This window comes from Pipistrellus kuhlii, unplaced genomic scaffold, assembly GCF_014108245.1.
Source record: "Pipistrellus kuhlii isolate mPipKuh1 unplaced genomic scaffold, mPipKuh1.p scaffold_m20_p_12, whole genome shotgun sequence".
Classification (NCBI taxonomy): domain Eukaryota; kingdom Metazoa; phylum Chordata; class Mammalia; order Chiroptera; family Vespertilionidae; genus Pipistrellus; species Pipistrellus kuhlii.
In genome coordinates this window covers 20205743-20220223 of record NW_023425427.1, presented here as the reverse complement: position 1 = coordinate 20220223, position 14481 = coordinate 20205743, and the positions used below count along the sequence as shown (strand labels likewise).

At 33.1% G+C, this 14481-nt stretch overlaps 1 protein-coding gene across 12 annotated transcripts in view; it reads right to left on the bottom strand.

Moving 5' to 3' along the window:
- AGTPBP1 (ATP/GTP binding carboxypeptidase 1) overlaps positions 1–14481 on the bottom strand; it is a 95008-nt gene that overhangs the window by 12552 nt on the left and 67975 nt on the right. For 10 of the 12 annotated variants that reach the window (XM_036433636.2, XM_036433642.2, XM_045580080.1 and 7 more), the window contains 7 exons: positions 12707–12851; positions 10416–10569; positions 9242–9422; positions 7821–7950; positions 5908–6039; positions 3405–3581; positions 681–841 (listed from right to left, as the gene is read on the bottom strand). In XM_036433636.2, the coding sequence (XP_036289529.1) occupies positions 681–841; positions 3405–3581; positions 5908–6039; positions 7821–7950; positions 9242–9422; positions 10416–10569; positions 12707–12851 (1080 nt within the window). The remainder of the gene's footprint in view (positions 1–680; positions 842–3404; positions 3582–5907; positions 6040–7820; positions 7951–9241; positions 9423–10415; positions 10570–12706; positions 12852–14481) is intronic. The other 2 variants (XM_036433637.2, XM_036433643.2) reach the window with 2 other exon arrangements.

Below are 14481 nucleotides of genomic sequence, written 5' to 3'. Positions count from 1 at the left end.
AATATTTGGCAGATACAGTTCAAGTTTCAAAGGCGTACTAAATTAGCTGTTTCTAGTATAGGTAACCAGAAGTTTATCGGAAAGATATATGATGTGTGTAGATAACAACAAAGTAGACTTCCTTTTAAAGCACATGTGTCAAACACAAGGCCCGTGGGCCAAATCCATCCCGCCAGGCCTTGCAATGTGGCCCGCACCGCGCTGTCATCACTGCACTCTGCTGCGTTTCCATCACAATGACAGTTTATGACTGTTCAGTAAACCATTCGGCCCGCGATTTAGGCTAGATTTTAGATTTTGGCCCCTTCTCTGATTGAGTTCGACATCCCTATTTTAAAGTATGAATCCTAAATCTAAAGCCCTCTTAATTTAGATATTACCTGATATACATATTGTTTCCACATTGTTTTGGAAGGTTAAAGGTAAACCATTAAAATCACTAAAAACAGCATCCATAATATAAGAATATTTCATTAAAACTTCATCTAAAAAATCAATATTAAAGAATTAATAATATTATTACAACTTAGAACAAATATTAAATATGTAAACTTAATTATAGTAATCTTAAAAATGTTCTTAACTGTCAAAATTCTGTGTGCCTTTTCTATGCTAAACTGATTTAATGAAGTCTAATAGAATACTACAAGGTAACAACAGAATAAACAAGTGTTCCTCACCTAGTTACTTTGCAGCTTGATTCAATCAAGTCATTTTCAAAGTCAAGCAGGCTGGAAGGCAGACTATATTCCAATGGGGATGTCAGTCTTTTCAAACGCAACAGACCAAGACAAAATTTTGCTCCCATCTCTTCCAATTCTCGTGTACCAATCTGTAAGCCCTGGGTATAAAGCAATATTATATGTGTAGCTATGATGACTGCTATCCTCTGGATGTATCACATTAAAATTACATTTAAAAAATTTATAATTATATTAATAAGATTAGAAGGTTAATATTTTTTATGGACCTAGGACTCAACAGAATGTCTTAGCAATATCAGATATTCTAAGTCATAAAGGAAACTGTCTTTAAAAATCATTTCTAAACTGTCTATTCTTATTCATTAAATGCAAACTATTTTCACCAATACACTGGAGAGAAAAAATACATAAACATTTTGTGCTTATGTTACTCTTAGAATTAATGTGTGGAAATTAGATTTTTGCAAGATCTCGCTAGTATTTCTTATAATCCACTACTCTGGATGCCAAGGTTGAAATATAGAGTTAAAATCAAGGCTCTAATTTGTATACTTGAACATTATAGGTACTTTTATTGTATGATAAACAAAAGAAAGGTAACTATGTCAAAAAAGAAACAAACAAATCTAAGCCAATGAGTATTAGTAAAATAAGTTCCTATATTCCATGTCAATTAAGAATGCCCATTTCAAATTTTGTCTTCTAAGGCAAAGAGAAAATTTTAGCACAACACCCATACCCATTATACATAGGAGTTTTCAATAAACAATATAAGGTTTTCTGGAAGTTAAATGTAACAATGTAAAAGGATAAAAATGGAGTGTAAATCAAGATTTTGCTTATCATGTAATTTTCAGATAAAAATAAGTCTCTAAAATAAGTGAAAGTCTTGCACCAATAAAAGCTGGATGTATAGATGAGAGCTGACATTATTTAGAGACAAGGTACTGTACAGAAACAACTTCTCAATGACAGGACTAAAGGCACAGGCTAAATGAAAAAAATAAACTGTAAAAACTATTAATTAACCTACATGCCTTTATAATAATGACTGATTAACTGATTATTTAATGAGTTTGGCCATCTTAATTTAAGAGCTTTAGAAAGGCTATGCCTATTTCTGAATTATTTCATAGGAAAAGAACATTTACAGCCTAAAATACAGTAATAAAAGAACATTCTCAAGGTGAAGAAATCTTTTTTAAAAAAATATAATTAGACTCACACAACTTATTAGCTAATATTAATAAGTTTGAAAAGTATAATTATATGCATGTGTGGGATGGAGGTAGGTGGGAATTTTGTACTTTCACTCAATTTTTCAGTGAATCTGAAACTATTCTAAAATATAAAAGTTAATTAATCAAAAAAAGGAAAAAACTAAAAGGAAGTGTATGTTATGATCAAAGAATTGAATTTCAGACATAAAAAAAAAAAAACTTGGCTTAGTAATACACACTTCTCTTCATGGAGTTTGAATGTCCATGGTAGAGTTGTCCACTAAAGCAATGATTGGGGGACAGAGTTTGGGGGAGTAGAATGGTGCTCAAGCTATATTTTCTTTCTCATCACCATCATGCTTTTAGCAAACTAGAAGTCACCGTTTTACAATATTTGGAGAGAATTCAAAAGTTATTATTACACTTTGGAAGAAGAGTATACGGTAGTCAACCCAAAACAGAAAGTACTGAAATGTCATTAAGTTCTATTCTACCACGCCCCAAAAGCTTGAATGTCAGTTGCAAAAATCTACCAAATCTTCTTCCAGCTTGTTTCAGACTAAAAGTCATTACTTAGGCTCTCTCTCCACTTAAACATTCTGACAACTGTAATATGTTTACATTTTTAATACTAAACAACTGGAAGATTTTTAGCTCTTTCAAAACATAAAGTAATAACCATCTTTATGTGAAGTAAATGAAAATCTCTATTAGATTCAGTTCCCTCTTGCCCTACGTCAAAAACAAAACAAAACAGGACACCTAAAAAACCTTTCTGTGCCAAGGCAAGAAAGATGTTCAGGTTTGCTGTTGCATATATAAAGTCCAATTCATTGTCCATTAATTTCTCAATATTTAAAAATTTTAAGTTCAAAGTCACCTAATATTTTATTAGTCTTATATTTCAAAAGCAGAGTTTAAACTCAGATTGTTTCCAATAAAAGTGCATGGCACTACCGAAGAGTAGTCTTAGTAAAGAAAAATATTTAGTGAAGGGATATGCATTTAAAAATGAGACACAGGAGGGCGGTCAGTGGAGGGGAAAGAGGGAAATCTGAAATACTTTCAACAATAAAAATATATCTCAAAAACTTTATAAAAAAGTGTGGTGTGTTTATTTCTAAATGCATAAAAACATATTTACATCCAAATTAAAATGATATAAACATTTTATTAATAATGTATTACTTGCACAACTCATTATAAATTACTAATCAGTATTTATAACAATATGTTTTCTTAAAAAGTATGAATATAAATATACTCAAGATTTTGTGAGAATCCAAAGCAAGCTATTTGGTTCAAAGGAATTTTTTTAAATGTTTATGGCTGCATACAATTCAATTTCATGATTGCAAATTACATATAACTCAGCATATCAAATGTATCATGGAATATATACTTGAAAACCTTTGGATTATACATATGAAAAAAAGTCGTCAAATATTATTTTAAGGCTAGAAATCCTGAAATGTTTTACCTTATATTTTCCCTGATCACAGCCACACAAAGTACTCTCCATGGTATAGCTTCTTTGTACTCCTATCTCCCTCCAAACTACAACACGTGCTGTGGATTCTTTAGATTTTTCCACTACGAAGCTACAGCTACTCATGCAAAACGCTGGGGCAATATGGCTCAGTATCTTAGGCAAAGTCTGCAAAGATAAGAATGATAAAATAGAATATTTCAAGAAATTTTCTAACAAATTTTTCTAAGTTTTTAATCTTTAAAAATGTTCATGAAAGCACAGTGATTAAAGCAGGGTCATGCAGATCTTCTTGCTATACACATCAAGATAATTCTCTTTCTAATTTACAATTTCTGCTTTCCTAGAAAAATAATCAGAAAATAGAATGGACGAAAGTATCACATTTACTTAGTATAGTAGTATCCAGTAAGTGGAATAAAAACTTATGTTAGAAAATCCATGAAGGAAACATGTTTTAAATAATGAAAAAACTTTACAGTCATGAAAGATGGCTTGACTAATTAAGAGATTTGCCACGTAGCACTAGCTGGTTTTCTCGGTCGTTAAAGCATCAGCCTTCGGACTGAAGGGACTTGGGTTCAATTCCCAGTCAAGGGTATGTATCTTGGTTGAGGGGTGTGCAGGAGGCAACCAATCGATGTATCTTTCTCCCACTGATGTTCTTTTCTCTCTCTGTCTCTCTTCCTCCCTTCCACTCTCTCTAAAAATCAATGCGAAAAAATATCCTCTGGTGAGGATTAACAACAACAACAAAAAGATTTGCCACTGTAAATGTCAATCATTCCAAATTAATCAATAAAACTAAGACAATCACAATCAAAATGTCCACAACATTTATGGCAACTTAAAATCATTCTGAAGTTCACCTGAAACTGTAAATATGGGAATATCCCCTGAGGAATTCTGAAAGAAAAGGCAATGACTAGAGAAATAAACCAGCAGATATTAACCTAAATTATATGCCTAAGGTTAAGTTAAATTATGGTATTGGTGCACGAATAGATATAATCTCTAGAAAGAAAAGATTAAAAATTAGAACCAAAGGTAGCTGTTAAAGTTATTACTGTTACTAGAGAAAAGACTGATCCCTCACTAACGCTGACACCACTGGGTAGCCACTAAGACAAACAAGCTCCAATCACTCATCTTCATTAAATTAACTTCTAATTAGATTGAAATTTTAAATGTAAAATTTTAAAATGAAACTAAAAACAGTAAACATAGAACCATACTTTTAAATCTTGGAATGAGAAAAGTTTTTCTAACCCTTAAAACCCAGAAGCTATTTTTTAAGAATTCAACAAATATGATAAAAGTTTTAAATTACTATACATCACAAAAACATTTGCTACACTTGTAATACACATAGTTTAAAAAACAATAACTAGGTGACCACCACAAAAGTAAGTAGAGAATATGCAAAATGCCTATTTTGAAAAAGAGAGAGATCATAATTGGTCAAACATATGAGAAAATACTCATCCTAAAAATTATAGATTCGCAAATTAAAAGTATAAGGTATTTTTTTAACCCAGCAAAAAATAATAATAATAGCATTATGTAATAAAGATGTGGAGAAATAGCACTATCATTCATTATACTGGGGAACATCAATTTGTATAATCTTTATGAAGAACAATTTGGCATACTAATTAAATGACCATCACCAGAGGGTAACTGGGTAAATTTTGGCACAACCGAACAACAAGAACAAAATCACACAATGGAAATCTTGTGGAATTGTCATAAAGACTGACACAGATCTCCATGTGAGAGCCGGGAAAGATGGCCAACAAATGTGAAAAAACAAGGAGCTGTGGAGCACTGGAAAACAAGCAAAAACTTCATATGCTCTAGGTATAATCTATGAATTAATGTGTTCAGAATAGCAAAACTGCTTAATCAGTAACTGTGAGATGACTTCCACTGACTACTTTGAATTCCTCGGTTGTTTCCATTTTTTATATAACTCTAACATTTTATTTATTAAGAAAAGGGGAAGAGAGAACCAAAAATAAAAATGTAATTTGACCTTCTGCTAAAGGCAGTGTTAAGTTACTGAAACTTTTTTGCAAATTAACCTAGGGTGCTTGTCTAGGCATAAATGTAGGAGGAGAATGGAAGCACACTGGGCTTAAAGCAGTTAAGATCTCGTGTCCGTCCTCAGCATACCTCAAAACACACCCGTGCATGTGGAAAGTGGTGTGCCACAGACGGCTTTATAAAATCGGCTGAGAAAGGATGTGCTCTTTAATCAATGTTTATACATAAAACTAAATAGGTCCCCACAACGCAGATCAAATAAATTCAAGATAAACATCTAAATGTGCAAAGCAAAAACATTTGGAAGAAACATTTAAAATGAAAAATTTGAAAGCATAATAGCAAAATGGCAACATGAACAGAAACTGAGTAGTTTATGTTAAATTATTTTCTGCAGTTGTATATATGGTTGTATCTCAAAAACTCCTGACTTATCTGTTATAATTACCCTGTATCCAACATCTTCCACAACATCACAGGAACTTGCATTATTATTGGTATGCCACACTGTCTCCTTGATGCTGCAGCCATACATAAATACATTCTTCTTTCGGGAGTGGCCATGATAATCACAATAAACCTTGAAAAGATTATATGTTTTAAGAATTAAAAACCCTCAAATTCATATATTTGTCAAGTAAATCTAGTTACTATTAAGCCAATAAACTTGTCTGTGTTCCTTGATCCTTTTACTATAGTAGAGCCACCACTTAGCAAGTAGAGTCAATAAAAGTAGAAATATCTAGTTTTGGAAAGAAACTTATGATTACTAGAATGGATAGAAAGTCCTTTGCAAGACCTGCATCAAATCACAAATTCCACTCTTTTCTTATATATCTCCTATGCACCATTATAAAAAATAATAAATTCAATTATAGGTTAAATCTACATCTGTTGTCATCACTGCCCCAAGGGCTGTTAAAATATTTACCTAATTTAAAAACACATGAAAATGTTCTCATGAAAAACACTATTAAAAACAGTGTGGTTTAAGCCCTGGCCCATGGGAGCCCTGACTGGTATGACTCAGTTGGTTGGAGCACAGTCCTATACACCAAAGGGTGGTGGGTTCGATTCCTGGACAGGGCACATACTCAGGTCACAGGTTCATATCTTCTCTCTCTCTCTCTCTCTCTCTCTCTCTCTCTCTCTCTCTCTGTCTCCTCTCTCTCTCTCTCTCTCTCTCTCTCTCTCTCTCTCTTTCTCTCTCCCTCTCTCTCTCTCTCTCTCTCTCTCTCTCTCTTCTTTCTTTTCTCTCTCTCTCTCTCTTTCTCTCTCTCTCTCTCTCTCTCTCTCTCTCTCTCTCTCTCCTCAATAATTTAAAAAATAAAAATAAGTGAGGTTTTTTTTAAGGGGATAGTTTCAATTTAATTTTTGAGAACATCATTTTTAAAATGAAGGGACAGGCTCACATGCCAATTTTTCCCCTCTGCAAAATGTTTCTTTCCTAAAGAAAGATTAACTCATTTAAACACTAACAGAATAGAAACATTCTAAACAAAAGCTGCTGAAAGCAGAAGCGCATTCACACAGCTCCTGGAGCCTCCCACCCCACCTATACTACCTTTCCCCCGTGAGTAGCCAAGACTGACCAGCTTCAGAGTTGACCAAAGAGCTCAGATATAAGCTACTAGTATGAGAATTTTAAAAATACTGTTACCTCAGTATTGTTCAAACAGTGAAGTTAAATACCTAAAATTATAACCAGAAGTTGCCAATATTAAAAATTTTAAAAATTAAAGAGCTCATGAGAATTATAAAAATTAAATCTGATGTAATAAAAATATAAATACATTATATTCATACCATAATTAGTACACAAGTGACTGATAACAGAAAAAGATATTTTGAAGAAATTGCTTCTAAAATTAACACTTAGCTTTTATAACCAGAAAATCCTATATAATAAAAGCATAATATGCAAATCCACCAAACAGCAGAACAACCAGTCACTAGAACATGCACTGACCACCAGGGGGCAGACACTCATTGCAGGAGCTGCCCCCTGGTGGTCAGTGCGCTTCCACAGGAGAGTGTTGCTCAGCCAGAAGCCCGGCTCATGGCAGGCGAGCGCATGGGCGGTGGCAGGAGTCTCTCCCACCTCCCTCCGCAGCTGTGCTAACGAGCAGTGAGCCAAGTGGTAAGGAGCAGCAAGCAGGTGGGTGACAAGGAGCAAGGGGTCCCAGTCATCCCCCTACAGGTCCCAAACTGCAAAAGGGCACAGGCCGGGCTAAGGGACATTCCCCTAACCCCAGAGTGCACAATTTTATGTACCGGACCTCTATTAATATATAAAATACTAAGTCATTAATCAACAAAGTCATGTCTTTGTACAAAGCACAAACAAATCTTGGCACTTACCAGTGGTAGGCGCTTCACGGCAGCCAGGTACTGTAGCAGCCCCTTTGCATGGTAAATTGTAGGATGCAAATCTGGATTTGGACTCTGCCATTGTCTATTCAAATCCTCTCCACTTAAAGAACAGCGGTGACTACACAAAAGCAAACACAATGATAGACAAACACTAATACCAATAAATTCTAATATATATTTGATTTGATTTGATGAATCAAATTCTATTTCACTAAAAATTTCAAATTGGTATAGATGGTGGGCTCAACAATGCATATTTTAGTCATTAAATAATCATTTATTAAGCATTTGCTGTGTCCAAGATCCTGTGTTACATGCAATTAAGTGTGGTAATAAGCTTTCAGATTCATAGGTCAAAACTTTCAAGCTATAGAAAAATACTAATTCTCAATTCTGGGATTTTATTCCATACTCTATAAAAATTAATGGCCATATTTCCCATTCTGATACATAATAATCATTTTATACTAACATTTTATATTTTGATTGTATTAGTTATTATTAAAAGTGCTATCTGGGCCCTCCTAAGAAAGGTTAGTTTATGAAAAGCATATATACTTAAATACATTTTCATTTAATCATAGGTATTAAGTATTACATCCACTGAGCAAAAATTTAAGCAAACAATCAGAAGGTGATAACAGAAATATAAACAGGATTCTAAGTGATTAAAATAAAATGTAAAATTTCATTTTAGTTCCATTACCATAACATAGCTAAAAATAAATTATCCTCTTTTTAAATTTTTCCTAAAATATGAGAAAGATTCATGCTATAGTTATTGAATAAAACACAGTATCCTCAACTTTGGAGATGCTCATGTCAAATTCCATCTTTCCAATGCACTAAAGAGACCTTGTCTAATTGCCACAATAAATGAATTATACTAACAATGAGCAATGAGCTACCTTCACTTAAAAAGAAGTATCCTCTAGCATCTCCAGTCTAAAGAATTCCTTCTGTCAGAGACTGGATTTCCTTATATCAGGAAGAAGTTAGCAGATGGACCCAACATGCCATATAAGTGGAAAGAGATCCCAGGAGATTTTAAATCTTACAACTATGATCACACCATTAACAAAATTAAAAAGGAAATATAAGAGGACATGTTAAAAAAAATCTTTCTCATATCCTAAAACTATGATTTTTCTAAAATATTTCAAGCAAGACAGACATTTTATGAAATCATACTGTCATGAGTACAGAATTTATCAAAATGCCATACTACTAATATACAAAATATATTTTCATTTAAAAATGTATCTTAAATTAATTCCCCACTAAAAATTTGTTCTAGCAAAATCACTAGATTTGCTCTCCAAATTCACCCTGGATAGTATTATTTCAACAATCTTAAATAGGCTGACCACAATTATCTATAGTATTTCTATAACTATTGCTTAACTTACTTTCCATTGATGACACCATCTGGATTTAGCATAGGGACAATTTTAAAAATATAGCATTCTCGTAAGCTCTGAGCAGTAGGGCTATTACTCATGAGATATTCCAATGTTCCTTTCATTACCCAACTTGCATTAGTTTCTCCAGGATGTACCCGAGCAGATAAGAAAACGTAAGGGCGGTTTCCTAAGGTACACATAAAATCTCAAATTAAAATGAACAACGACTAAAAGTTTGTATGATGTTTGACTTTGGAGCTTTAGAAATATATCTACTTAATCATGAATTCATAGTAGAATTCAGCGTGCACCTACTAGCAACAAGCACTGTATTAGGTCCTGGAGAGGAAAACAGATAGAAACCCATGCAAGTACACATCCTAAAGGAGTTCATAATATGAACATAATGCAATAAATACTACATGAGTCACTTATTTACCAATCATTAATCTAATATAAAAAATATTTCTTTAATATTGGTTTTATAAAGAACAAGTAGCTAGGGAAGTTTTAAATATAAAATTATTTTTCATAAAGTCATTGGGAAAAGAAGGAAAATATAATCTTAACCGTTTTACAGTCACTATGACAAGTACAGAAAAAAAGGCATATCTTCTCAGAAATTTACAAAGAAATATTTTCACTATGCGTTTAGATATACCCATCTACCAAATAACACTCAGTTCACCTGATCATATTTTCATGCGAAGCAAGATCTCTTCCCTGAAAATATTTTACTTGCTTATAAAAACTTTAACAGTTTTCTTATTTTTTCTACCCCAGATATATATCTGAGGCAACTTTAAAAAAATAAATGGCCAAGAAAAACAAGTAGCTAGAATTAAAACACTTGATAATTTTCTCGCGGTTTTATTTATAAATAAAATTAGCTATAAATTTGATTGATGACATTATTACATAAACTCTTAAAATGATTTGTTACATTATGGTTATGACTTACAAGAATATCAGTTTCAAAAGGGACCATAGAGATCATCTCACAAAGCTTTCTCTTTTTCGAGATGAGGAAACTGAGGCCCAGAAGTAGACAAGGGCTAGGCAGTAACAGGACCAGGATCTCTGATGCCTATTCCTGGTGTTATAGCCCTCGCAGATATACATAAAGCAAAGGAAAATAAGGAAGGACGACTGGCATTTTGAGTGAAGAAGACAGACTTACTGAATTGACAGATATGTTCATAATAATTAGACTCTGGCATTGCTGTTATAGTCACCAGGGGACAGCTGTTTCCAGACAGGGTTTCACATAACACATCTCTTCGAAAATAGATTTGCTGAGGGTTGTGCGCTGATTCCAATTTTTGAAGATGCATCTTGATAAAAATGTAAAAATAAGATATACAATTATTTTAAAAACTCCTATGAAAAACAGAAATAAATGCACCTAGATCTCCACATAACTAAATGTCAATAAGATTCCTAATCCCTCCTCTAGAACCCTCAGGGGCCAGATGTCGTTCAAACATCAGTATTTGGGGAACTCGAGGCTTAAATGTGCAATACCATAAACAGGGTCAGAAGCAGCCTGTATAAGCATGTTATTAAATCTGCTACAAAACATAAGAAGAATCCAAGTAGAGTCAATATTTTAAACAGGCTCACATCAATTTAGGCCAGGCTTTGCTGCCCAAGTGGGCTACGAAAAAGCTTTTGGTTCTCAAAGCCTTTTGAATTTTGAAATGATAAATGACTGTAGACCTACAAAATAATTTTTGTTGCTACTTCATAACTGTAATTTTGCTACTGTTAATGAATCGTAATGTAAATATCTGTGTTTTCCGATGGTCTTAGGCTCTACAGCAGTTGTTCTCAACGATTCATAGCAGTAGCAAAATTACAGTTATGAAGTAGCAACGAAAATAATTTTATGTTTGGGGGTCACCACAACATGAAGAACTGTATTAAAGGGTCGCGGCATTAGGAAGGTTGAGAACCACTGACTTACGGTAAGAAGAGCCTAGCTGAGTCTGCGCAATAAGAAAAGGTCTCCTAAGAAAATATTACATTTAAACTGGGAACTAAAGGATGAGTGAAGAGGACAGAGGAGAGAGGTACAGGCAGAGGAAAAATGTGCATGAAGAACACAAACTACTGGTAACTGAGATAACTAAGGTTGTGTGGATTACCTTTAAAAAATGTAATAGGTATGTATTTCATTGTGAATTAGAAAAAACGTCTATGCATTAAACCTGCAATTCCCTGCATATTAACTTAGGATGTGGATAAATTTAAAGAGTGAGTTATTTTAAAAACTATTTAATAATAAATATTAAGTAAATAATAGCTCACACAGTTTGTGGAGATGGCAAAAATTATAGAAGACAGCAAAGAAATGACTTGGTGAGAATTTTAGACTTTGTGCAAATGTTTAGAGAAATCACGAAGGACTCTCAGGCAGGGATGTTATATGATTAGATTTGCCATCAAAGAACTCTCTTGTTATAGTGTGGGGAAAAGACAGACAAAGAGGAAATGGATAAAAGTAAGTTTTAGGACACCAAGTCCAGGTGAGAAAACATGCAAATGCCTGGAAAAAAAGGTCATGGGATTGAAAGAAAGGAGGGGAATTCAACATACATTAAAAGGTATTTTTATATACCTTTTATAAAACATCAGTAAAGAACACTAACATGTAACCCTCTAAATAACAACAGTATATATTCTGATGCTATGTTATTCAGAGAGATACCTGATAATACCTTTAATGCAACCTTTATTAAAATAAATGGAGCCTCATTTAGTGTCCCAAGCCTTGTTGCCTCTGCTGCTCCATGGACTGTGCTTTTCTCTCATTTTCCCCTCTCTAATCATGTGGAAGCTTGTTTCTATCCCTACTGCTCCAATTCCTTTATGGGTAAATTGATATCTTTATGATCCCTAGTCAGTAGGATAGCCATTCTGTACTGAGAGTAAATCTACCACAGTAATTACTTGAATTCACTTGTTTTATTTTGTTTTACAATGCAAATAATAAAAAATCTCAGAAGAACCCACAAAGCAACTCTTGTATCCCAAATTCTAAGCAACCTAGATCTAGGACTACATATAAAACTATTAGAAGAAATAAATTCCCTATAGAAAACTTGAATTGCATCCACATTTTTCTACTGTTAGATTTTCCTATCAGATCCAATGTTTCTCATTAAACAGGTGGAAATCTCATCCAGTTAAAATCTGAAAATCATGGAATCTTAGAGAACTGTAGATTTCTACCCAAAGATAGAAAGTAAAAATAATGTCAAATTTCCTTCCTAATACATAAAAATAAAGACTACATCCCCATTTATACCCTTTAATGTTTTCAACAAATATATTATTATCTAAAATCTTCAACACTAGATCTTTTTCTTATTTCATTAATAAAATTAATTAAAGCAATTTTTCTTCTATTATCTGACACATATACATGTAACACAATAATAATCATAATACAACTTAATGAGTTCTCACCTGTAAAGTTGAGTACGTATATGGATAGTGATAAGCAAAGTAGCAAACATCATCTTTATGTGGGAAATTGATAGTGAATGTAATTGTATAGTAGGATTTTCCCTTTTGTCCACCTGCAGCAATTGAACTTCTTGAGAAGTGATTTCTGCAATAAAAAAGCATAAAACATTTATTTCCTCCACACAAAATCCTGATGTTTTTTCCTTGTTATTATATTAATTAGAACTTCAAAGTGGGGAGAAAAACCATTGTTTGTGAAAAGCACAACTTAAGTATTCTATAAAAATAGACTTGATACTAATAAAACAATTTCTATTAGGCAACATCGGTACTGTTCACTTCCGATTTACAAATCAAATCTGGATTTACTAAATAAATAGAGTTAATATGCTACACATCAATAAAGCTTTTAGAACCCATTCTTTGATGGCCATACACATTACTGGTATACAATGATCATCAATGGCTGCTACAACCATTAGATGAAAGGCTGATAAACGCCTTTGCAGTGGATGGATCAGTGGGTGGGGTGAAAGCAGGTTTACAGTTGTTTGTATATAAAAAGAAGATAATATAATAGTTAAGAAACAATAACACAAATAAATAGAGTTAATCAACTAGATCTACCTATTAGTTTATGGGAAATTGGTGAGACTACAAGAATTCATTAGCAGCACAAGGGAACAATCAGAAAATCCAAAATGTAGGAAATCCTACATGGCAAATTATCTAGTTTCAATAAACAAAGGAGAAATAAAAAGAGACAAAAGGGAAGACTATAAATTAAGAGACTTAAGAAACATAGCAACATAAATCAAATGCACTGTGCAGTCCTTGGCAGGTCTGATTGAAACCAGTAACATTTGTTTTGAGACAAGTGGGGAAGTTTGAACACTGACTGGATATTTTATCAAAGTAAGGATTTTTCTCGGATGTAATAATGACATTGTGGCAATTAGACTCTCATATATATATATATATATATATATATATATATATATATATATATAAAGACAAAGAACTTTGAAGTATTTGAAGTGGATAAAATATGGTATCTGGAAATGTTTTTAAAAATTCAGAATGTTGGGGGTGGGAGTGAAAGTATAACTAAAACCTAACTTGAGTTGATACCTGTTGAAACTGGGTGATGAATACATGAGGTCTCATTATCCTATTATTTGTTTTTGTAAATGTAAATTTACTTTTCAGACTTTAAATATCAGTGACATGAGTTAAAAATGCTTTGTCTATTAAATTAATTTCTAAATTTCCAAATCATCTTGTGTTATTTAAGCTTCAAACTGAAGAAAAGCTGTGGCCTATAGACACATACATAGACTTTCAAGGAATTTTCAACTTGGTATAGTCTTCATTAACTTAGCATTACACCTTTAATAGATTCATATTCTCTCTCTCTCTCTCTCTCTCTCTCTCTCTCTCTCTCTCTCTCTCTCAACACTCCACCCCTCAGGCAAGGATTAACAAAACATTAAAAAAAAAACAGAATATACATTTTGACTCCCCGATATAACAGTCATCCCTTAGTATCCAAGGGAGCTGGTTCCAGGACCCCACAGATAACCAATATCAGCAGATGCTCCTATGTAACATGGCATAGATGAGTGAATATAGTTGGCCCCCCAACTCTCTGACTCCCAACCACAGAGCGAAAACAGTACAGGTATTTATTGTAAAAAATTCACATATAAGTGGCTCTGTGCAGCTCAAACCTATATTATTCAAGGATCAACTACATTTCCACTAAATGTATCCCT